Source organism: Microcaecilia unicolor, chromosome 3 (genome assembly GCF_901765095.1).
Source record: "Microcaecilia unicolor chromosome 3, aMicUni1.1, whole genome shotgun sequence".
In the NCBI taxonomy this organism is placed as follows: domain Eukaryota; kingdom Metazoa; phylum Chordata; class Amphibia; order Gymnophiona; family Siphonopidae; genus Microcaecilia; species Microcaecilia unicolor.
Genome location: NC_044033.1, coordinates 238837579 through 238863092, shown reverse-complemented (window position 1 = coordinate 238863092; position 25514 = coordinate 238837579). Strand labels below are relative to the sequence as shown.

The window sequence follows — 25514 nt, the reverse complement described above, 5'->3', positions numbered from 1 at the left end:
AAATTTGACTTGAACCATCTCACTTATACATATTGCGTTATATTGAATACGCTCTTCTATGAGTTCCTATGTGGATTGTCTTCCCCCTATTTCAGATCCCACTATGTCCCCCTCCTCATCCCCTAGTCCCCTGGAAAGAGTCCTTAATTTCTTTCCCGCTGATAGAAAAGAACTTACCCGCTTATGTCAAACCTGGCATACCGGTTGGTCCGCTAAGGATCAAGGACTGGAATGGCCATCAAAGGGCTCATTTGATCAGGGCAAACTCCAAGCTTTGGTCTGCTACAATGAGTCCCACAAAACAGGAAAATCTAGGGATAAACATTTAGCTGCCATTAATAAATTCATACTTATTGCACAAAACCAGAACGATAGGAGTTTAGGTAGGTCCGATTGCGACCAAGCTCCCTACCAGGAGGCAGTAATACCTACTGCCCCACCACCTTATGATGCTGCTACCGCTGCAGGTACAACAAAGCTTCTACCATGTGCAGTGGGATATACCCCGATACCCCCAGGATATTGTGATAAACCGGTCACAAGTCCTCTGCTGCAGAATTCTCAAGGATCCCAGACAGTAACACCCCCGCTACCTGCGGTATCTCCCGCTCCTATGGTATTTGACCCACCCACTACCGTGCACATTGCCGGTGTTGTTGATCTATCTCTTCCCTCATCACAACAAAACTCAATCCCAATATCTCAGGGGTCAGCACAAACTCAGACGCCCTTAACCCCATCAACAATGCCAGTGGCTCAGACTGTTGCTCAGTCGCCCACAGTCACTACTGCTTCAACGATGCAAGCAACAACCCAGACCCAGACCCTTACTCCACAGACACGTCATGTATATCGTACTATTGACGGTCATGAGATCGAAATACCCCCTCCCATTATTGAACATTATCCTTGTGTCCAGAGCCATACGGTTCCGGTCATTACCCCCCCTCTAAGTAATATTGGAATAGATACCGCGGTCCAGACTACTGCCTACCCCGAACTGGGTAAGGGCCAGGCCTCACACATGACCACCCAAACGACTACCTACCCATATATGGGACACACAACTCAGACATCCCCTCCCCCACCATGTTTGGACTCTTCTGCCCAAACTGGTCCCCTGCCCCCGCCATCATTGCCATGCCCTACTCTGTCACAATTACGACAGATGGGTTTCATTCCATGTAGTCCTGCTACACAAACACGGGCTATTTGTCAGGAACTCTATGATCGGGGTTTCATTAAACCACCCCCTGCCCCAGTGAACCCTTCAATGCCCATTCTCGAACCCCAGTGTTCTACCCCTCCTAGATGGGACACGCTAGGTGCACGGCCAAAGCGTCCCTTGGTACTCCCAGCCAAAGCTGATAATGAGGGACAACCAAAGGTAAGACTCTCCCCATTAGATGAAGCATGGGAAGTTTTCAAACAACAACTCCCCACGAAATCGGACATAGAGGATATTCGAAACGAGCCTCCCCCGCTGCTCCATTTCTCCTCTTTTTCAGATAGTGAAGTAATCCCTTCCCTTGCAGACGATTCACCTCGTCTCATGTTACCTCATACCCCAGTCCCTTCGGCAGAACAATACGGTCACACATTGGCTAGTATGGGAGATGGCCTTGCGTTTGTCTCAGAAGGACTCCGTTCCTTACGTAAGTCCCTGACAACACAACCACGCCCTGATATCCCGGACACTGTAGCATCTGTTGCACCAAAATCTGAATTACCCCAACCACAGGACGTTATTTCTCATCATACCAGACAGCGCCACCCTCGAAGTTATCTTACTAATGAGGGATCTAGCCGCTGCCTTGCAGTCATCGATAGTTCCCATCACTCTACAGGTCTGAATATCAGTACAGAACCTGGTCCGCCTAGCACGCCTGCCCAATATGTTGCTCTACATGAGAACTCATGGCATTATGTCCAGCCATGGATTGATAATCTTGCAGGATGGTCTGAGGCGCTCCAGCCCCAGTCCGCCCTCTTCCCACGTGAAGGATCCTTGCGGTCTGATAAGCTCTCACTTGTGAGAGATCTTATTTATGACCACCCTGACCCCCATTGGGATCAGAAAACGACTCTCTACCTAATCCAAGGTCTTCGGGTTTGGAAAAAGTACGAGAATCAATTTCCCCCAACCGCTGCGATCGATCTTCTTACATCTTCATTGACTAAACCCTTTGAGAAAGTAAAACTCTTTCCCCTGCTGAATAAGATGTCAGGTGGTGTTCCTCATACGGAGTACACTCCACTTTCAGCAGTTGAATTAAATAGCCTCATACTGCAACTCCCGGATATTACATTAGGAGGTAACCGATGGTTGAAGAAATTTCAGGACATCACACTAGGTACCACCCTGTCAGTTGGAGACATGAAAGCGCTTTTGGGCAGAACCCCACACGCCAGTGTCACTGACATATTCACCCAATCAGGATATGCCAAATTTGTAACAGATACCGAGTATGATGGCAATCCTTTAACAGAGATTCAGACCAAAGTATTCCAGGAAATCCGGACCATGTATCCGGCTCTAAAAGACTTTTCAGTTATCACTTCTCAGAGATGGGAAATGGATTCAGAGCCTATTGAGGCTTACTTACTCAGACTCCAAGATCTCTATAAAGAAGAGACGGAGGAGAAATTTGACTCCGATAATGCTCTTCCGGTGTTCTATCATTTACTTAAGGGAACCCTACCTTCACAGATTAAAAACAAACTTGAGGACACAGTTGGTCTCCAACTAGAAAAATGGCCAAAGATTCGTGAACACATCCTTCATCATTGTAGAAAGCTTATAAAAAGCAAGCAAGATGAAGTCCAACATCGTAAGACAGTACACACTAATCTGGAAGTACTACAAACTGAAGATCTCAAAGAGAAAAGAGCCTCCAAGTGCTCTGACACAGATCCCAATACCCCCGAGACCACTCCCCCTGTTATTCTTATGTATGCTGACCAACGCTATGACAATAACACCCGAAATCAGGGCCCACGGCCCTACCGCCCAGACCGTAGAACTGATTACCCAGAAGAAAGAGGTCGTAGCTCCCAACCTCAGCGAGGTCCCCCAAGGGGTCCCCCGGATGTCTATAGACAACCCAGAGACTACCGTTCCCGACCTAGTCCAGATCGTTATGCAGATGTTCAGTGCTATCGCTGTCAGCAATACGGCCACTACGCACGGGAATGTCTGCAACCCTTACAACACAGACCCAGGGTTCAGGTCCGCCAAGAACGGCAAGAACGTCGGTCATTCCCTTTATGGAACCCAGATCAACGCCGCCCACAGTGACTAGGCGTGGTCCACACTGCTGCAGGATTGGATGATCCCATGATCACCTTGTTAATCTGTGATGTCCCTGTTCCCTTTTTAATAGACACAGGCGCCTCTCGCTCTGTGCTAGCCCATGTCCCGCACAAATTGCAGAAACTTCTTAAAGTTTCCCCTAACAATGTTACCACCACAGGCTTTGATGGTGTCCCAACAGACACACCCCTGCTTGAGCCTTTACCAATTACCTATGCGGATCAACAACTATCTGCTCCCTTTTTGTATGCTCCGTTGTGCCCTGTCAACTTACTTGGGAGAGACCTGTTGACATTGTTTCACTTTGAAATTCATTTTGATCCTTCCCCTAATGAAACCACTTCACTCATTATGGCTGTCACCTCTATGGTTGAGAAACAAATAGAGGTCGCTCTGAATGACCTACCAAGTTTTCTTTGGGCCACACCTGAGGAACCCTATGGTGAGGTTAAAGGCCCTCCCCATCGTATTCAGCTGCTACCGGGTTGTAAAGGCCCTAAAATTGCCCAGTATCCGCTAAAACCTGAAGTTATTGCTGGAGCTCAGGAACAAATTGATTCCTTATTACAGCAAGGTATCATTGAAAAGTGTAATTCACCATACAATACTCCATTATTCCCAGTGCCAAAGAAAGAGCCTGGCGCCTTCCGTATAGTACAAGACTTACGCGCGCTAAATGACCTCACTTACGCGGTATTTCCAAACGTGGAAAACCCAACTACACTCCTCAATAGTATCTCTTTGCAGACATATCATTCCACCATTGACCTATCCAACGCCTTCTTTTCCATCACCCTTGACCCTGTAAGCCGTCCGCTAACGGCTTTCCAATTCAATAACACAACATATCAGTGGACCCGTCTCCCCCAGGGATTTACTGACAGTCCAACAGTCTTTTCTCAAACTTTGGCAGGACACATACAGGAATTCAAACAGTACAGATACGATCTCCCACCACAAACCTCTATTGTACAATATGTAGATGACATGCTCATTACCTGCCCTGACTTTGACACATGCGTCCAGGTCACTTGTGACTTCCTTGGCTTCCTTGCTACGAAAGGCTATAAAGTTAACAGAAAGAAATTAAAAGTAGCTCAGACACATGTTACCTTCCTTGGACACCACATAGGCCCCCGTCAGAAGGGCCTAGGTCCCGATACTCTCCAACATGTATCCTCCTTGCGAATGCCCACTACCGTTTCTGATCTCAGGGGTGTCCTTGGCATGTTGAATTTTTGTCGCCTTTGGATACCCAATTATTCAGCTCGAACACAACCATTTTATATGAAACTACAGGGTAAACAGAAAATTAAACGAGAACCCATTAACTTCACAGCTCAGGAAACATCAGATCTTATGGCCCTTGTAAAAGATGTTATGCTTTCCTCCCCATTGGCAACTATTGATGTTTCTCAGGATGTACACCTTTGGGTCGTGCATACTGAGACTACTTGGTCTTGCTTAATCACTCAAGAACATGATGATCTTGCCTGTGGTTACCTTTCAGGTACTTTTTCCCCTGTTGAAAGAGCCTTTGCCACTTGTGAGAAAGGCCTTGTTGCCGCCAGCACAGCTGTCACGAAATTATACAGCTACATTCCTCACCTTCCGGTGATTCTTCACACGTCCCATGATGTAAATATCTGTTGGACAAACAGATTAGTCACATGACTGTCTGCCGATTGCAAAAGTATCAAGTACTTTTGTTCAGTGTAGTGCACTCTATTCACCCATTAACTTTAACTGACCTTCAACGCCTAGATCCATTACTCACTGTAACAGAGACAGCACAGAATACAATCTTTCCCCATGAGTGCACTACCCAATTGTCTGTTCCCGAATCCCTCCATCTGCATTCAGAAATCTTGCAGACTGGCGAGGTTTGGTTTACAGACGGTTCTCAGCAAAACGGACTTGCCGGTTTTGCCGCCCTCCGTTACACACCTGAAGAAGATATACTGGATCCTGTACAATTCAGGTTACCAGATGCATTCACAGCCCAAACCGCAGAACTTGCAGCGGTTTTGTATGTCCTCCTGTTTAAAGCACTACACTCAGATTTGAGCATTGTCACCGACTCAGACTATGTTTTTGCTTCCTTGCACTCCCATGTTCGCAAATGGAACCAGAGGGGTCTGATTTCCTCTACTGGACAACCTCTCAGCCACTTACCTTTGTGGACTGCACTTTTTGATGCACTGGAGAAACGCCATCAAAAAGGCCTCCGCACCAGTATCTCCTGGATTAAAGCACATCAGGAGACGGTTTTTTCTTTCGCCATTAATGGCAACCATGCTGCTGATGAACTAGCCCGTGAGGTCACTTCCTCTTCCAGTTCTCCTTCCGTATCCCCTACTGATGTGGCACTTCCTGTGTTTGCAACCGAAGCGCCTCCCTTTGAAACACCACCTTCTACTCCTTCTGATTCCACACCCTCTGAATCCTCCTCTTCAAACACCCCTCCAATTTTTCCTGTTCCTCATGTCATTACCTCCTTGCTATCTCCTGATTCAGAACCCCCTGTAACGTCCCCACCCTCTGAATCCTTAACCTCTGACTTCTCTACTACCCTCACTTCCTCTCTTTCACAAGCAGAACTCACTTTGTGGAAGCAAGCTGGATGTTTTCTTAATCCAAATGGTCTTTGGACCCATCCTAATGGTCAATTATGTGTTTCACAGCATGTTTTATCCCTTCTTTTGCATGCCCTCCATTATCCTTTACATTTAAATGCTAATACACTGTATGATCAATTGTCTTCCAAGCTATGGGCTCCCCAAATGATGCCCATGTGCCACTCTGTAGTGCATAATTGTTACAAATGCTTTCTGTATACACCTAAACGAGGACCTGTCATCCCTTCCGGTCATTTGCCTGTTGTCCAGGGACCTGGCCAACATTGGTATATTGATTTCACAGATATGCAGACACCTGTGCGTGGTAAACGGTATCTGCTTGTCTGCGTGGACAGTTTCTCTAAGTGGGTGGAAGCTTTCCCTTGCACTAGAGAAACCGCACAAACCATGGCACAGTCACTGTGTAATGAGATTATTCCTCGATTTGGTATTCCTGGCAAAATTACCACAGATAATGGTACACACTTTGTGAATGAACTGTTGCAGAACCTCCTTCCAGCACTTGGCATTACACATAGAACTGTCTGTGTTTACAAACCCACCAGTAATGGTTTGGTTGAAAGATACAATGGGTTGCTCAAAACAAAAATGCGTCAGCTTATGGCAAATGGGATAAAGAATTGGCTTGATGCCCTCCCTTTGGCACTGTTATCTCTCCGTGCCACTCCATCCTCTTCCCTTAAACTGACGCCGTTCCAATTATGTACAGGTCGCCAGATGCGACTCCTACCTGGCAATCCAGACACTCAAGTACCCGATCAATACTCAGTATATTGGGATATCTTGCAGACTATTGTAAGTTCTCTGTCCTCAATTCCACAGGCCATTTCGGACAGAAGAGGGGATTGTGATGCCAATAGATCCCCCCCTTATAAAGTGGGCGATCTAGTGCACCGGCGTTATTACACGCACAAGACCTGGCGAGATCCCATCTACGTTGGGCCCTTCAAGATAGAAGCTCTGTCAGCCACAGCTGCCAAGCTTGAGGACCACACATCCTGGGTCCATCTGAAAGATATCCGCGCCTATCCAAATACCCAATCAGGCCTCCTGGATGTTTCCATTGATGTTTCCAGCACAACAGTCACTGGAGAGACCAGTCCCACCACAAACTCCATCTCCACCACCACTGAGCCCAAGACCACCGACCCCACATCCAACACTCTTGAACCATCTTGACCAACTCGACCAAAGACTTAACCACTTAATCAACTTAGACCATCCATCTCCTGAATCCCACCTCCTTGATCTGGCTGACATAGTCATCCAAGCCTTCGCCGATTCTCCAGAGTCACCAGCAGAACAACCACCTGTATTGGAACCTGTGTTTGAGTTGCCGTCCTCACCTCTTCCTCCAACTGTTCCAGCACTCCCACTTCCATACGTTGATCTTCGCATCCGTCTCATCCGAATCCGTAACCTTGCAGAAGATCTCACCCAAATCCGCAACTTAGCAGGACAATTGAATCCGGAAGAACAAGAGTCTGTTGCGGTTTCCACAGTACAGAATCTGCACAGCAACATCTGTGAGCTGCTTGACATTCTACATTTGTACTTCCCGAATCAAGTCAGATAAATGCCACAGCAATTTCCGCCGATTTTCACTCCAGAAGAACTCATTCCCTTACAGACTATTTCTCTACATAAAGTTCCTATTCCAATACCACCCTTTCCAACCACTCCTGTGAAAGTGTTGATACCACCACCCTCCCCCGCTGGTAAGAGTCTCCGCAGGGAACCAACTGCTGAGAACCTTGCTGCCCTCGACAATATCAAGGAACCTGATCCACCAGACCCACTGGACATTGGACTTTACCCTGTTGATAAGTGTCACTCTGAGCAGGTATCTGAAACCAATTCCCATTGGTCGAACGACTTCGACGACACTTATTTGGAAGGCGACACCAATCCTGACGACACGGACGGAAACAGCACCCGTCCGAGCGTTGTCTCAGCAGCAGTGACGGTGTTACATCAATACACCCTCTTCTTCTGCTTTCCATCTGCTCGATTGTTTGCTGTTGGACTCGTGTGCATCATCCTACTTTGTATAGGTTTGGTTTTGTTTTTCACTACCTTGTTTACCTATACTGCTGATAGCAACCTCCTTGATCTTTGGATCACACTTACTGCCTTTCCCACTGGCAACGTTACCTTGCCAGCCGGAAACGCCACGGTACTTGCAACTACCTCGGTACTTGTAACTACCCCAGCAGTACTTGCAACTACTTCTGTACTTGCAACTACTCCAGCAGTACTTGTAACTACTTCGGTACTTACATCTACTCCTGCTCCATCACCTACTACAGCAGCCTACACAGAGCCCCAACAATACACCGCATTTACACGCCTGTTTGGATACAGATCCCCCCAGACGACCTCAAAGATAGGTTCCATTGCTACCAGTCATCCCACCCCCTGGGCAGATACATCTGCCACGACAGACTTTTCAACTGGCAATCCTCCAGAGCCTATTGAAACCTCTGCGACTACTCCTGTCCTCACTGATTCTCCTGTTTTGCATTCTACAACTGTTCCCAATAATATCAGTAGCTCGGTCCATATTGTCCCCAATCTTACAACTACTTTTGAGGATAATATTACCTTGCTTGAATTACGACCCACCCCTCCTCCTTATTCTCTGGTTCCTCCTAGTGACGCTCCTCCTTCCACGAATACTACTTTAGCCACTCCAAACATCACCGTCCCAGCCACTCGACCTCCCAGATAGCTCATCATCCTTAAGTAACCATCAATATATGTCCCAGAATTTACCAGATAACCCGCCCTCTCCACCTGATTCTCCCCCACCATCGCCTTTTAGTATAGGTGTACACTTAATCCCTGAACCCCCAGAGTACCTTTTTGATCTAAGAGAGTTAATACATCCTCATTGGGACCCAGCTCCAGAAGACGATCCCAATTGGGACCCCTTCACCCGATATCTGACATTGTGTGAACCTTTGTTTGAGAATTGGACACTAGGTCCTAGCCGAACGGTTACAGACACTGTGATACTATTTGGAGGAACTTTAGGTTTACAAATAGAACAAACCGACGACCTCCTAATAAGACCAGCAACTGGTGACGTTGTAGATTTTTGGATTATCACATACGCCGTACTGGGCACTGATTGGATACCCTTTGTGTTCATTAGAGAGGTTGGATTGGGACCTTTGGAAGTATACAGTCTTTTTGTTATCCCCGACACTCCTGAAAGAGGAGCTATTAGAATTTACCCACCCTACCCAGTTATTAGAATGTACCAACCCAACCCAAATACTTCCTAATGATATATCAAGCTTTGGTATACCTAGGAATATTAATTATAGCAATTACAGTTCTGGTTAGGACCCTAGGATTTATTGTGTTACTCATTTTCATTAACCGCCAATTACCTTTGGTACAATCCAGATCTTACATTTAACCATGAAAACTACCAACATGAAGTCCTTAGTCTTCCTCCTGTTGTGTGTGCACACCATACCCATGATACAAGGAACACAGCAACTAGAAAGTTTTCTAAAACAATTCATTACCATTTACGAAGTAGCATTACCCACCACCACGGACACAACCACAATAACCCTTGATGTCTGTGCTTACACAATGTGTGGGGCACATCCTGTACAGCAATACTTGTCAGCTTTTGAGGTATACCTGTGTCCCTTCCCAATTGCGGAAGTTGGGCACAGGTATGGGGGATACAGGTTCATGGGTTCCCTCTCAGGATGAGATTCCAGATCTAAAAAAGAGCATTTCTATCATAAATTGCGAGTGACTGGCCTTTGTGCAATGACCAATGCAACCAAGTGGCTATCACTTTCAGAGGAGTACAGCCACTAACCTACAGAACTTATTCCATAGGAATTGATGCACAGGTAGAGATCCGGTTGGAACGTCAAGATTGTTCCACCCCCAGCCCAACCAACAAAGAATCCTTTGATGCCAACAAACAATCAAAGAATTCAATGAGATTCGTTTGGCCCGATTTCCCTCTGGTAAAACCATGTTGTCTCAGATCTTGCAACTTATTGGCTTCCAGGAAATTCACTATCCTTTCCTTCAGCATCGCTTCTATTACTTTTCCAATAACAGAAGTGAGGCTTACCGGCCTGTAGTTTCCAGCTACTTCCCTATCACCACTTTTGTGAAGAGGGACCACATCTGTCGTTCTCCAATCCCTTGGAACCTCTCCCGTCTCCAAGGATTTATTAAACAAACCTTTAAGAGGACCCACCAGAACCTTTCTGAGCTCCCTCAATATCCTGGGGTGGATCCCATCTGGTCCCATGGCTTTGTCCACCTTTAGCTTTCCAAGTTGTTGATACACACTCTCTTCCGTGAACGGTGCTCTATCCACTCCATTCTCAGGTGTACTTTTGCCAGTCCCTCGCGGTCCTTCTCCAGGATTTTCTTCAGTGAAAACAGAACAAAAGTATCTATTTAGCAAATTGGCTTTTTCTTCATCATTATCTACATAGCGTTTTGCTGCATCTTTTAGTCTCACAATTCCCTTTTTAGTCATTCTCCTTTCACTAATATACCTGAAGAAATTTTTGTCTCCCCTCCTTACATTTCTAGCCATTTGTTCTTCCGATTGCGCTTTCGCCAGACGTATCTCTCTCTTGGCTTCTTTCAGTTTCACCCGGTATTCCTCCCTGTGTTCCTCTTCTTGAGATTTTCTATATTTCTGGAACTCTAACTCTTTAGCCTTTATTTTCTCAGCCACTTTCTTGGTGAACCATTCTAGATGAGGGAAGGAGTATACTGGTAGGGATGAATGAACAGACAGATGAAAATATGGCAGATTAGGCAACATTATATGGGTGATTTCAATTATCCTAATACTGACTGGATAATTGTTACATTAAGGAGTGCTAGGGAGGTAAAATTTCTAGATGTAGTAAATGACTGCTTCTTAGAGCAGATGTCACTAAGGAAATCTACTGAAGCAGCTTTTAATTTTCAAAAGGGCAACTTGGACAAAATGAGGAAAATGGTTAAAAAGAAGCTGAAAGAATTGGTTGCAAAGGTTAAGACTTTAAATCAGGTGTGGATGTTTTTTAAAAATACAATCACGGAAGCCCAGACTAGATGTATTCCACATATTTAACCATGCTGTCATTTGCTCTTTTTTCCACTTTTGTTAAATGGAATAAAGAGCAAATGATAGCATGGTTAAAAGGTGAGGTGAAAGAGGATATTAGAGGCAAAAGAACATACTTCAAAATGAATAACAAAAATATGAAGCAACATCATGACTGTCAAGTCAGATGCAAAGCACTGATAAAGAAAGCTAAAAGAGAATATGAAGAAAAACTTGCTGTGGAGATGAAAACTCAAAGTAACAAATTTTTCAGGTATATCAGAAGCAGAAAGCTGTGAGGGAATCTATGGGACTATTAGATCAGGAAGGACTAAAGGAGCACTCAGGGAGGACAAGGCCATAGCAGAGAAATTGAATGAATTCTTTGTTTCTATCTTCAGTCTTTACAGAAGAAGACGTAAGAGATCTACCTGGACCAGAAATGGTTCCAGGGGTCATGATGTGGAGGAACTGAAAGAAATCTCAGTGAAATTGGAAGACGTACTGAGCCAAATTGAAAAATTAAAGAGTGCTAAATCAACTGGACTGGATGGTATACATCCCAGGGTAATGAAAGAACTCAAACATGAAATTGTTGATCTGCTGTTAGTGATCTGTAACATGTCATTATAATTGTCCATAGTAACTGAAAACTGGAGGGTGGCTAATGTGACACCGATTTTTAAAAAGTGTTCCAGAGAAGACCCAGGAAATTACAGACCAGTAAGCCTGACTTCAGTGCTGGGGAAAATAGTGGAAACTATTATAAAGAATAAAATTACAAAAACACATAGACAAACATGGTTTAATGGGACAGAGTCAGCATGGATTCAGCCAAAGGAGGTCTTGCCTCAACAATTTGCTTCATTTCTTTTATGGTGAGAATACACATGTCGATAAAGGTGAACCAACTGATGTAGTGTATCTAGACTTTCAGAAAGTTTTTGTCAAAGTACCTCATGAGAGACTCCTGAGAAAATTAAGGAGTCATGGGATAGAAGACAGTGTCTTTCCATTGATTATGAATTAGTTATTGTACAGAAAACAGAGAGTAGGGTTAAATGACCATTTTTCTCAGTGGAGGAGGGTAATAGGAGAGTGCTGAAGGGACCAATGCTATTTAACATATTTATAAATGATATGGAAATCTGAACAACAAGTGAGGTGATTTAATTTGCAGATCACACGAAACTATTCAAAATTATCAAAATGCATGCGGATTGTAAAAGATTGCAGGAAGACCTTAAGAAACTGGAAGGCTGGGCATCCAAATGGGAGATGAAATTTAATGTTATCTACTGCTAGGTTCCACTTTTGGAGTCAGTTCTAAATAAAAAGACCTAGGTGTCATTGTATACAATACGCTGAAATCTTCTGCCCTGTGTGTGGCAGCAGCCAAAAAAGCAAACAGGATACTAGGAATTATTAGGAGAGGGATGCAAAATAAGACTATAAATATTATAATACCTCTGTAACACTCAATGGTATGACCTCACCTTGAGTGCTATGTTCAATTCTGGTCGCCATATCTCAAAAATGATATAGTAGAATTTAAAAAGGTTCAAAGAAGAGCTACCAAAATGATAGAAGGGATGGAACTGCTCCCATATGAGGAAAAGCTAAAGAGTTTATGGCTCTTCAGCTTGGAAAAGAGATGGCTGAGAGGGGAAATGATTGAGGTCTACAAAATCCTGAGTGGTGTGGAGTGGGTGGAGGTAAATTGACTTTTCACTCATTCAAAAAGTACAAAGACCAGGGGACACTCAATGAAATTGCATGAAACTATTTTTTAAACAAATAGGAGGAAATATTTTTTAAATTATAGAATAGTTAAGCTCTGGAACTGTTTGCTGGAGGACGCAGTAACAGTGGTTAGCATATCTGACTTTCACAAAATGTATAACTTCTGTTTAAATGTTGACTCCATGTGATCTCATTACTATGAGACCCATATAACCATCAGCTCCAGGGATATATTATCGCAGCATACACTGTTTCTTATAAATTACTTGGGAGACATGAAGGGGGCACCTACATGTGGGTACAGTGGGTTTTGAAGTTTTTTGGAGGGCTCAACATATATCACCACAAGTGTAACAGGTAGGGGGGGATGGGTCTGGGTCCACCTGCCTGAAGTGCACTGCACCCACTAAAAACTGCTCCAGGGACTTCCATACTGCTGTCAGGGAGCTGGGTATGACATTTGAGGCTGGCATAGAGGCTGGCAAAAAAATGTTGTAAAGTTTTTTTTTTTAGGGTGGGTTGGTAACCACTTGGGGAATAAGGGGAGGTCATCCCTGATTCCGTGCGGTGGTCAGCTGGTCAGTTGGGGTACCTTTTTGAGGATTGGTCATGAATAAAAAGGGACCAAGTGAAACCGGCAAAATGCTTGCCATCGCCGATTTTATTTTTTTTCCATTATCGGGCGAAGCTGGCCATCTCTTAAACACGCCCATTCCTGCCTTCGGTACACTGCGGGCACGCCCCCTTGAACTTTCGCCGGCTCCACGACGGGAAACCAGCGAGGGTGCCAAAAAATCAGCTTTCGCTTATACTGATTTGGCCGGTTTCAGGAGATCGCCGGCCATTTCCCGATTTGTGTTGGAAGATGGCCAGCGATTACTTTCGAAAATGAGCTGGCTAGGCATCTTACTTTCTTAGGTACTCAAATAGAAGTTGAGCATCCACACGGAGGTATAACAAAACTCAATCCTTACTAAGCACAATCTCTGCCACTGGGAATGTAAATGGTGGAAGACCAGTAGCAGTTACCACCTGAGTCTCTTTAAGGATTGCTGCTCCCTTAACATGTTATATTTTTAACTGCTATAAAACATTTTATGCAAATAATGACCCTAGCAATGGAATTACCCTCCCTGCTCATGACCCACTTAATCAATTGCTCAATTATTGGCTGGGCCAGTTGCCTTGCTGGGTCTGTATCGCCCTTATTTCTCTCTCTACCACTCCCCAACCATCCAGCATTGTCCTGTCTCTCCCCCCTTTTCCCAACAATCACCAAGCCGTCAGTCTCCCTTTCCCCCTCCTACTTATTCATTTATTGGTCAACTGGACCACTGCTTCCTTATGTCAGCACGACAGCAACATCATCAGTAAACAGAAGGCAAGCACAGGGACATTGTCCTGTGTGTGCCATTGATGGTTCCACAAACAGGAAGTTACTTCAGAGCTGATGTAACTTACTGTAGTTCTGGTGTGTAGAGCAGTACTTCGGTTTACAAATTCTTACAGCAACTCACTAATTTCCCTGAATGAAATAAACTAAAGTATCACCTAGCTTAACTTAAACTTCCTGGAAACAAAGCTGAATTCTTCTAACTGACCCCAAGCCAAAAGGCTAATAAATAAACAGCCGTACAACCTTTCTCGCACACAAAATTCCAAGGAACAGCAGCTGCCAAGGTATAACTTATACACAGGGCAATGCCCTCCATGCCTTCCTTCAGTTTGTTGGTGCTGCCACTGCCATGGAGACCTGGGAAAGCAATGGGTCTGGCAGAGGAGCCAGCGACCAAGTGAGTGAGTGAGAGGGGGAGAGGAAAGGGAGACAAATGGGGGAATGCAGGATGGTGGTGGTGGTTTCAAGGAGAAGGAGAGAGGCAGAGGCGTAGCCAGGTTTTGACATCAGGAGGAGCAGACTTTTATAAAATAGGCGCCGGTTGGTGTCAGCTAGACAGCAGTGCCTGTGTTGTTCTCAGGTGCAGTGACTGTGGTGGGCAATGATTAATACAGGCTGTCTCTTTTGCGTCCTGCCTACAAGGAAACAGGAAGTTACATCAGGAGACAGGACACAAGAGAGATCCCTGGACTGGTCAGGGCAGGCAACCTGTCTTCTTAACTACAAGTGAAAATATTAAAATTGTGACCATCACCTCAGGAACAGCACATACACTTCTTCCAGTGATGGACACTTTATTTAAACCAGATGGGCTTTTGTTTGTGTGGTGACTCTATAGGATGTAGAGACCACTAGTCCTGAGCATTTTTATTTTGTGTGGCAAGTGCAACCAAAGGTGGCCCCTACCCCACAGCCTACTTTCAAATAGGACCAGACAAAGAGGACTCAAAACTCTGCAAAATGTCACCCAAAACCTATACTGAAAACTTACAACACCATAACAGCCCTAACCCACCTATGAAAAGATGGTGCTACAAATATTACACTGGGCTCTAGAGAGGTTTCCCTAGGTGGTCCTGGATTACCCCCTTGCCATTCATGTTTTCAGGCTATCCACAATGAATTTGCATGTAATGGAGGCAGTATATGCAAATCAATTTCATGCATATTTATTGTGGATATCCTGAAAACCTGACTGGCATTGGGGTACTCCAGGTCCAATTTTGGGAAGCAGTGCCCTAGAACACCAAACTTACCACACCATAATGGCCCTAACACACCTATGAAAAGAAAGGGCTATATATATTATACTGGACTCTAGAGCACCAATATACCTACTGTTGGGAAACTGGAACAAGCTGCACTGTTACACATTCCTACATAGACACTACATGAAAGCAAAATCCTTCATCTCAGTAGCATATGCAGAACATGGACAGACCCTCATCTAATACAGAATACGGAGCCACAACAAAAAAACATACAAACAGAAGTTGAAATAGAGAACCCCTCCACTCTGCCCAAGAAAGCCAGACTCAGTGCAATACTGGTAAAAGAGAAACAGAATGCATTTTCTCCTGTACTTTGCAAAATAAAAATAGAACAAAGAAAAAATGTACATTTTACAAAGCAGGTACATCTTAGTCCTTACAAAGTATTACATAAAAATATTTTTTTCTTTTCTACCTTTGTTGTCTGGGAATTTAATTTTCTAATTGGGCTGGTCCCAGCAGGGGCGTAGCCACGGGTGGGCCTGGGTGGGCCCAGGCCCACCCAGTTTTGGTTCAGGCCCACCCAGCAGTGGAGGCAGCGGAGGGAGCAGGCTGAGCTCCGATCCCGCATCTGCCTCCCCAGCCCGCCACTGCCCCGCCCTCCGCCGTACCTTTAAATATTACAGTTTTGCTGGAGTCGCGGGCAGCCGGCATTGAAGACATCGGCAGGCTTACGCCGGTTCCAGCAGCCTTCCCTCTTCCCTCGTTGCAAGTCGGATGATGGCTCCGCCCTCGTAGATACAGGAAATACGTCAGAAGAGGGCGGAGCCATCATCCGACTTGCAACGAGGGAAGAGGGAAGGCTGCTGGAACCGGCGTAAGCCTGCCAATATCTTCAATGCTGGCTGCCCGCAACTCCAGCAAAACTGTAATATTTAAAGGTACGGCGGGGGGGGGGGGGGGAGCAGGAAGGAAACAGGGCAGACGGGAGAGGAGGGTTGCTGCACATGGTGGAAGAAGGGGAGAGGAGGGTTGCTGGATGGAGGGAAGGGGAGAGGAGGGTTGCTGGATATGGTGGAAGAAGGGGAGAGGAGGGTTGCTGGATGGAGGGAAGGGGAGAGGAGCTGCACATGGTGGAAGAAGGGGAGAGGAGGGTTGCTGGATGGAGGGATGGGGAGAGGAGGGTTGCTGGACATGGTGGAAGAAGGGGGGAGGAGGGTTGCTGGATAGGGTGGAAGAAGGGGAGAGGAGGGTTTCTGGATGGAGGGAAGGGGAGAGGAGGGTTGCTGGACATGGTGGAAGAAGGGGAGAGGAGGGTTGCTGGATGGAGGGATGGGGAGAGGAGGGTTGCTGGATGGAGGGAAGGGGAGAGGAGGGTTGCTGGACATGGATGGAGGGAAGGACAGGGGAGAGGAGGGTTGCTGGACATGGATGGAAGAGAGAGAAGGGAGAGAGAAGAAATGCTGGACATGGATGGAGGGGATGGAAGAATGAGGAAGGAGATGAGACGAGGGAAAAGGAAGAGAGGAGAAAAACTGCACATGGATGAAGAAAATAGGCAGAAGCTGGATCCACTAGACAGTCAAGTCTGCAGAGGACCCAGCTTTTACTTATGGATATAGAGCAAGAAATGAAGAAGAAAGGAGGAAAGTAAAGAAATAAATGGAAAGGAAGCCCTGGAAACGGAGTTAAGAGGACAGATAGCAGCAGAATTGGATACTGGGCCAGCATGATCAGAAAAACAGTCACCAGACAACAAAGGTAGAAAAAAATCATTTTATTTTCATTATAGTGTTTGGAATATGTCCACTTTGAGAATCAGGTGCTCAACATTAAAAGTTTATTTACTTATTTATGGCATTTTATCCCACATTAAACATGAATTAAATTGGAACCTGGGATCATTTAATTTTTTTTTCCTGGAGACAGTAATGCATTGCCCCCCCCCCCCCCCCCCAGGCTCTCTCCCCGGCTATAGCCAGCTCTGCAATTTTGAGGGGAGGTGCACAGGTGGATGGGGGGGTGCAGAGGTGGACCGGGGAGAGAGCCTGTTGTTAAACATTTACCAGCACACCACTGTCTAGTGCCCACCCATCCAACCTGTTGGCCCACCCAAAAATTGACTTCTGGCTACGCCACTGGGTCCCAGTCTTTTTTTTTCCACGTTCCATGAGTCAGTCTTCCAAATTCTTTTCCAGGTTGGCCTTTCCACTTCTTCCTTTCCTTCTCTACATCTCACTGGCATTGATCTTTCATTTTATGTCCCCACTATCAAATAGCTGTGTACCTCTGTATTTTTCTTCCTGAACTGCTGACTTAGAACATAAGAGTAGCCAGACTGGGTCAGACCAATGGCCCATGTAGCCCAGTATCCTGTTTCCAACAGTGGCCAAGACAGATCACAAGTACCTGCAGAAACCCAAATTGTGGCAACACTCCATACTATAAATCCCAGGGCAAGCAGTTGCTTCCTATGTCTGTTTCAATAGCAGACTATGGACTTTCCCTGCAGGAACTTGTCCAAACCTTTTTTAAACCTAGAACGCTAACCGCTGTTACCACATCCTCCGGCAAAGAGTTCCAGAGCTGGTGTTATAAAGATGGAATATACTGAATTTAAATGGAAGTAAAATTAAATTAAACTCTTTCATTGGGACATATGGAATCACATCGTCACTTCATCTGTTTTGTAGAAGTTTTTACATTGTAGATACTCAAATAGATTATTCTATTTTGAGACAAGTTTCAGGGACAAGTGTTTTTATAAGTCAAAATAAAAATAAATATTTTGTTTCATGCAGATTTCTTCTGTTTAAACATAACAGGCTGTAAGTCCCCAATGCAGTCCATTGGTTTTCTTATATTTTGTTCCTGTGATGACATATACTGTGCCAAAAATGAAAACTCTTCTCTCTATCTGGTCAATAATTAAAGGAATTGATTGTGAACACTATCAACCCTAAAAGGTTGTTTTGTGGCTGTACATGAGGAATTGTGACGTTGAATAAATAAAGTGTGTTTGTATCCCTAGTCATGCATCCAAAGTTTATATAATCCTTTCAAGAAAGTCAGTTAATTGTTTAACTTATTAGTGGAACATAACCATAGAGGCATGGTATGGTCCATTTTCAATATGGTAATACTAGGGCCCAGCTAAGGAACAGGTTATTTTGAGCTAGCCTTCACTGGATCAAACTTGTTTTCCTTGTGCCATCACCATAGAATTCAGTTATATCATGGAAGCAAGTACATAGACATGTCTGAAACATTTGACAAAGTTGAAATTAGAATATATACTACCTGGAATTTAAAACTTTAGTGATGCCGCTTGTCCTGAAATCATAGCTATAAGTATAGACAATTATTCAAATATTATCACATGCACACACCAGAACAGGCATCTATACACACATTTCAAAACAACAACTTAGCTAGAACAGAACAACATTACAAAATCCACAGCATGAAAATGTTACTAATATCCAGATATTTATAAAAGGAAGGCAAAAGCCTCAAAGATCTCAAAATCATACAGATTTAAAAAGCTAACTTGATCAAATGATCTTCTCCATTATTGGCAAAAAACCTTCCCAATATTTATATCTTTTAATAGATCTCTTTTTGTCACTTTTTTTATTTTTTTTTTATTCTTTAATCAATCAAAAAAAAGTCTGAGAAAAATCTCTTATGTACTGTGCAACTTCTACAGAGTACATCCAAAACTTTTTATTTTCTCATTTCCATCTTCTAAAATTCTAGACCGATGTACAGATCAGCAGGGCCCAAAGCAGTCCAAAACAAGTAAAGAAACAACAGTTTATACCTAATTGTTCAACCGCCCTTAGGATTCATTCACCTTTGCATGTAAGGACTATAAAACAAAATTTAAAGCAAATGCCCTCAATATGTAATACTTAGTAGCAATAATTAAACGATGAAATATTCAGTAGTAAGCAGCCTGAGCCAACAGATTTATTTTCCACTGAATATAATTAACTTCGTATTAACTTGGCGGCTAATAGTGTGCTGAACATGACAATGTTAGCACATTTAGACTGACTGGCCAGAACTTCTGCATTAATGACACACTCCCCTCATTATTCAATACCTCTCCGTGAAATAGTAGTAATAAAAAAGGCAAGTGTATTTTTATAATATACCATAATATACATATTTATATTGTTTCAAGCAAGTTCCAGTAATTGTTATAATATACCACTGCAATCCACAAACAAAAGGAGCATGTTCCCACATGCCATAATCTTTTGATGTAGGCACAGGGAAAAAAGATATTAAATGCTCCCAGGTTTCAACCTAATTAATGTTTTTTTTGATTATACTAAATAGTAAGTCTGATTGTTAAGCACCTGAAAACATCTCTACATGAATACAGGGAGTCCAGCCCCTCCAAATGACATGATTTAGAAGAAAGCAGTACTCTAACCCATGAAACCAAAACTTCCTGTGTATACACATCCCTATGCTGCACAAGCCAGCATGCTTAAAAATATAAGAAAAGAAGATCAAATAAAAATGCTACCAACAATTAAAATCAACAACGGTGATACAGCAGCTCCTCCTAGATTTGCTTGCTTTGAGTTAACGGCTGCGTGGAGCGGAGGAAAGGGAGAGAGACTGTACTACAGGCAAAAGGTAAAAGACGGCTACAGCCAGTGGTGTGCTGGTAAATTTTTAACAACAGGCTCTCTCCCCGGTTCACCTCAGCGCACCCCCCCCCCCGTCCACCACTGCGCCCCCCCCCCCCCGTCCACCTCTGCGCCCCCCCCCGTCCACCTCTGCGCCCCCCTCCCCCGTCCACCTCTGCGCCCCCCACAAAATTGCAGAGCTGGCTATAGCCGGAGGGGGGGGGGGGGGCAATGCATTACTCTCTCCAGGAAAAAAAATTAAATGATCCCAGGTTCCAATCTAATTCATGTTTAATGTGGGATAAAATGCCATAAATAAGTAAATAAATATAAACTTTTAATGTTGAGCACCTGATTCTCAAAGTGAACATATTCCAAACACTATAATGAAAATAAAATGATTTTTTTTCTACCTTTGTTGTCTGGTGAATATTTTTCTGATCATGCTGGCCCAGTATCCGATTCTGCTGCTATCTGTCCTCTTAACTCCGTTTCCAGGGCTTCCTTTCCATTTATTTCTTTCCTCCTTTCTTCTTCATTTCTGGTCCTCAGCTTCTGCCTATTTTCTTCATCCATGTGCAGTTTTTCTCCTCTCTTCCTTTTCCCTCATCTCATCTCCTTCCTCACTCTTCTCTGCCCTCCATCCATGTCCAGCATTTCTTCTCTCTCCCCTCCTCTCCCCTGCCCTGCATGCACCCATATCCAGCAGTGACCCTCCTCTCCCCTGCCCTGCATGCACCCATACCCAGCGACCCTCCTCAGCCCTGCCCTGCATGCACCCAGATGTCCAGCAGTTATCCTCCTCTCCCCTGCATGCACCCATATCCAGCAGTGTACCCTCCTCTTCCCTGCATGCACCCATGTCCAGCAGTGTACCCTTCTCTCCCCTGCATGCACCCAGATGTCCAGCAGTTAATCTCCTCTCCCCTGCATGCACCCATGTCCAGCAGTGACCCTCCTTTCCCCTGCCCTGCATGCACCCATGTCCAGCAGTGTACCCTCCTCTTCCCTGCCCTGCATGCACCCATACCCAGCGACCCCTTCCATCCACCCATGCCCAGCAGCGACTCCCTTTTCCCCCCTGCCACCCCCTCCCGAGTTGTTTCGTGAATTCTTCTCCTCCCTCCCTCCCTCCCGATCCGGTCCCTCACCGCCCGCTTGTTTTTTTAATTCTTCGGGGCAGGCAGTGCCTGCCCGCTTCCAGCGCTGATTGTCCTCCCTTGCCGATTCGCGTTTCAAAATGGCCGCCGAGACTTCAGCCGAAGTCTCGCAAGGCCGCTTCTGGAAGTCTCGGCGGCCATGTTTAAAGCGCAAATCGGCAAGGGAGGAGGACAGTCAGCGCTGGAAGCGGGCAGGCAAGACTGCCTGCTTCCCCCTAAGAATTCAAAAAACAAGCGGGCGGTGAGGCGGATCCGGAGGGAGGGAGGAGGGAGGGAGGAGAGCCAGAGCCGGCTCGCTATTTTCAACAACTGGCTCGCAAGCCGGAAGAAAATTAACAACCGGCTCTTGCGAGCCGGTGCGAGCCAGCTCCAGCACACCACTGGCTACAGCGGTGGCTTGCCTTTCAATGTTTTGAGTTTGACGGTCCCCAACTTGGCTGCAACAAAAATGAAGCCACGTGCGGGGCCATAGCCCTAAGCGCGCCACTTGTGCAGCTGCCGGTTTCCGTCCTCCGCGTGATTCCTCCCAAACAGGAAGTTACATCTTTGGTGGGATGGGCGTGGAGGGAAATTGGCAGAGAGGCAGCAGGGGCGCTTCACAAGATGGGTGGAGGATTGCGCCATGACATCGCGAGCAGTCTTCACTAATCCTCCTGGCCCCTATCTATCAATCAACACTGTAGGCAAGGAGTTCAACTCTCGACGTGAAGGCGGGGTTTTGTCCGCTTGTATGTCACCCAGTCAGTGAGAGGCAGGGAAGGGATACTACTCGTGGTTCCTCCAGGCTGCTGCAGAGTGCAGACTCAAAAGGCAGCGCAGCGGCAGAGAGGAAAAGTTAAAACAGGCGCCGCTGGTGCATAGGCGCCATTTTTTCTAAAAGATTGTTTAGGGGAGCGACCGCTCCCCCTGTGCCCCACCTAGCTACGCCACTGGAGAGAGGTGACATTGCTGGATGAGAGGGAAAGAGGCAGAAAAACAGGCAGTATCAGATAGAGATTGTATGGGGAGGGGAAATGAGACAATACTGGATAGTGGGAGAGAGAGACAGAGAGGTGGTGCTGGATGGTGAAGGTGCAAAATAAAATTAAGATATCCCCTGACCTGTGGATAGTGGTATATCCTGGACAGGCTAGAAAACTGGTTCGAATGCTCAGCTGGAAGACCTTCAATAATAGCAGCCAGTGGTCCAGATGTTTTGCAGCTATAATTTGGGATTCCAGTGTCCATTCCTGAAAATATATTAATGGCAGCTGTATATGTTAAGAGTGCATTGTTGTAAGGGTTATAAATGTGGAACCCCAGTGTGAGGTTGGGTAAGAGCTCCGAGCTGTTGTTAATCTCCTCCACCACAGATACAAAGGCCAGGAAGTTGTAATAGTTCAATAATACAGAGCTTCAAGGATAATAAATGAGAGATATGAAATTAGTATCAATCTAAAAAATACAGAAACAGAGACATTGATAATAGACATGAGTGAAATAGGGTTAGGATTAGAAAAGGAGTTTGTTATATATTTGTCTGCTAATATGATGGAGAAGTGCACACTCTAGGTTTAGCACAAAATAAGAACATTTCTTTTCTCTTTCTCTTCCCATGTTTTTCCTATTCTTCAGCAGGTACCTGCCATGTTCTAGGGCCTCTGTTTTTCTGTCCATCCCTATGTATCTGACCCATTAAATAAACTCACCACTCAAGATGAAGCAGGGGCTAGAGGAGACTAATTCAGGAGTGGCATCAGGGGGAGATGGAATGGCTGGAAGTACTGGTGGAGGTTTCCTAAATGAGGAGGGGCAGGAGAAAGAAGAAAGCAGAAAGGAAAGAGGACAAATGGCTAAGATAGAGAAGGTCTTAAAAGGGAAGGGAGGAGGAGGTGAGGTGGGAGAAGAGAGGGGGCATGAGAAGGGAAGAAAAGAGAAGAAAAGCAGGAAGGGACAGACTAGCACCCCAAACCCTTCCGCAACAGTCCCTCTAAATGCTGACCCTTCTTATACTCATAATGCCCCATGCTTACATGACTCACACAAGTAACATACAAAAAACAGACAACCACTGAAAACATGTTTTTTTGTGAGCTTTATAAGCTTTTGCAAATTAATTTCTGAAATGTGAATCCCAGGGTTCTCCTATTTCTCCAGTTTTGTTCAGCGTTATGATGGCCCCATTGGGAATGAAATTAACAATGATGGGATTCAATCCTTTCATTTACGCAGATGATGTTACTATCTATACTCCTTTTTTAAATGACTAATTGGAAATATTGGATAAAATTAAACTGGGCCTAGACAGGATGGAAATATGGGCCACATTTAAACTTAAATGAACGTAGATAAAACAACATTTTTAGTTATATCCAGCTCATATTCCCATATTTCATATCCAAATTTCATAATTAACTGAATAAACTACCCGAACGAAACCCAGCTACAAATTTTAGGAGCAATCTTTGATCAGTACTTATCTTTGAAACTCAAGCATCTGCCGTCATATCCTTTGGAGATTAAAAAGGATTCGAGATTATTTCACAAATCAATCTTTACGACTGTTAGTACAAACAATTTTACTATCACAAATTGACTACTATAATCTAATATATATGTGGGTATTGTTTTAAATTTAGGGGTCCAGAGACCCCCAAGAAGGCTGGAGTGACCTTAAATCTGACTCCATCTCTAAATAGCACTACTACTGGGGTAATCAAGGAGTTGTGAAGTTCTAAAAGGAATTGCCACTAAGAGAGATGTTAGGTCTAAGGAAAAGATACCAGCCTTATGACAAACTGGATTTAGATTACAAGTTATACAATGCAGCGAAAGATAGCCTGATACAGCAAAAGCATTTATACTTACAGCCTTTCATCATTAAGTGAAGCCCACAGAACATCATTTGGGATGAGGAGTTTATTTGCCAAGATACAAGTCAAATCAGTGATTGACAACAGGCACGTACAATCAATTAGTTATAGGAATATAATAATCCAGCTGCAAACAGGTGTTAATTAGTTCCTAATCTTTTATAATTTCTCTTACCAATTAAAGGTTTTACAAGGGAAAGCAATTAGGTAATTTGTCAATTCTGCTGGACACATTGGTTTCCCTTGGAGAGAGAGAGTGGCAACCCTTCTCTCTAACTTAAACCAGGAAATACCCTGATTTTTATAGGTGCCCTCAGGATATGGATAATATGACAATAGATATACCTGATTGGATCTATGCTAATGTCATGGTTGTCACTGATTGGCTCATGCTAATGAGTAGCTTCTATCTTGCTAACATGGTTTTGTCTTTAGCTCGCTTGACCACAAATCTTAAGCAAGACCCTGCATCCAGCTACACATAAGTACATAAGTAGTGCCATACTGGGAAAGACCAAAGGTCCATCTAGCCCAGCATCCTGTCACCGACAGTGGCCAATCCAGGTCAAGGGCACCTGGCACGCTCCCCAAACGTAAAAACATTCCAGACAAGTTATACCTAAAAATGCGGAATTTTTCCAAGTCCATTTAATAGCGGTCTATGGACTTGTCCTTTAGGAATCTATCTAACCCCTTTTTAAACTCCGTCAAGCTAACCGCCCGTACCACGTTCTCCGGCAACGAATTCCAGAGTCTAATTACACGGGTGAAGAAAAATTTTCTCCGATTCGTTTTAAATTTACCACACTAGCTTCAACTCATGCCCTCTAGTCCTAGTATTTTTGGATAGCGTGAACAGTCGCTTCACATCCAACCGATCCATTCCACTCATTATTTTATACACTTCTATCATATCTCCCCTCAGCCGTCTCTTCTCCAAGCTGAAAAGCCCTAGCCTTCTCAGCCTCTCTTCATAGGAAAGTCGTCCCATCCCCACTATCATTTTCGTCGCCCTTCGCTGTACCTTTTCCAATTCTACTATATCTTTTTTGAGATACGGAGACCAGTACTGAACACAATACTCCAGATGCGGTCGCACCATGGAGCGATACAACGGCATTATAACATCCGCACACCTGGACTCCATACCCTTCCTAATTACACCCAACATTCTATTCGCTTTCCTAGCCGCAGCAGCACACTGAGCAGAAGGTTTCAGCGTATCATCGACGACGACACCCAGATCCCTTTCTTGATCCGTAACTCCTAACGCGGAACCTTGCAAGACGTAGCTATAATTCGGGTTCCTCTTACCCACATGCATCACTTTGCACTTGTCAACATTGAACTTCATCTGCCACTTGCACGCCCATTCTCCCAGTCTCGCAAGGTCCTCCTGTAATCGTTCACATTCCTCCTGCGACTTGACGACCCCTTTCCTCTCTCACACCATGGCTGACCACAA

General features: G+C 44.8%; 2 protein-coding genes across 2 annotated transcripts in view; one reads left to right on the top strand and one right to left on the bottom strand.

The window, feature by feature from the left end:
• LOC115464475 (vomeronasal type-2 receptor 26-like) overlaps positions 1–22853 on the bottom strand; it is a 53302-nt gene extending 30449 nt beyond the window's left edge. Inside the window, exons 1-2 of the mRNA XM_030194851.1 lie at positions 22819–22853; positions 22299–22590 (exon numbers count right to left, since the gene is read on the bottom strand). Coding sequence (XP_030050711.1) covers positions 22299–22590; positions 22819–22853 — 327 coding nt within the window. The remainder of the gene's footprint in view (positions 1–22298; positions 22591–22818) is intronic.
• Positions 22854–22893: 40 nt separating this feature from the next.
• LOC115464474 (vomeronasal type-2 receptor 26-like) overlaps positions 22894–25514 on the top strand; it is a gene marked incomplete at its 3' end in the record, with an annotated part of 80014 nt that continues 77393 nt past the window's right edge. Inside the window, exon 1 of the mRNA XM_030194850.1 lies at positions 22894–23068. Within this exon, the coding sequence (XP_030050710.1) occupies positions 22894–23068 (175 nt within the window). The remainder of the gene's footprint in view (positions 23069–25514) is intronic.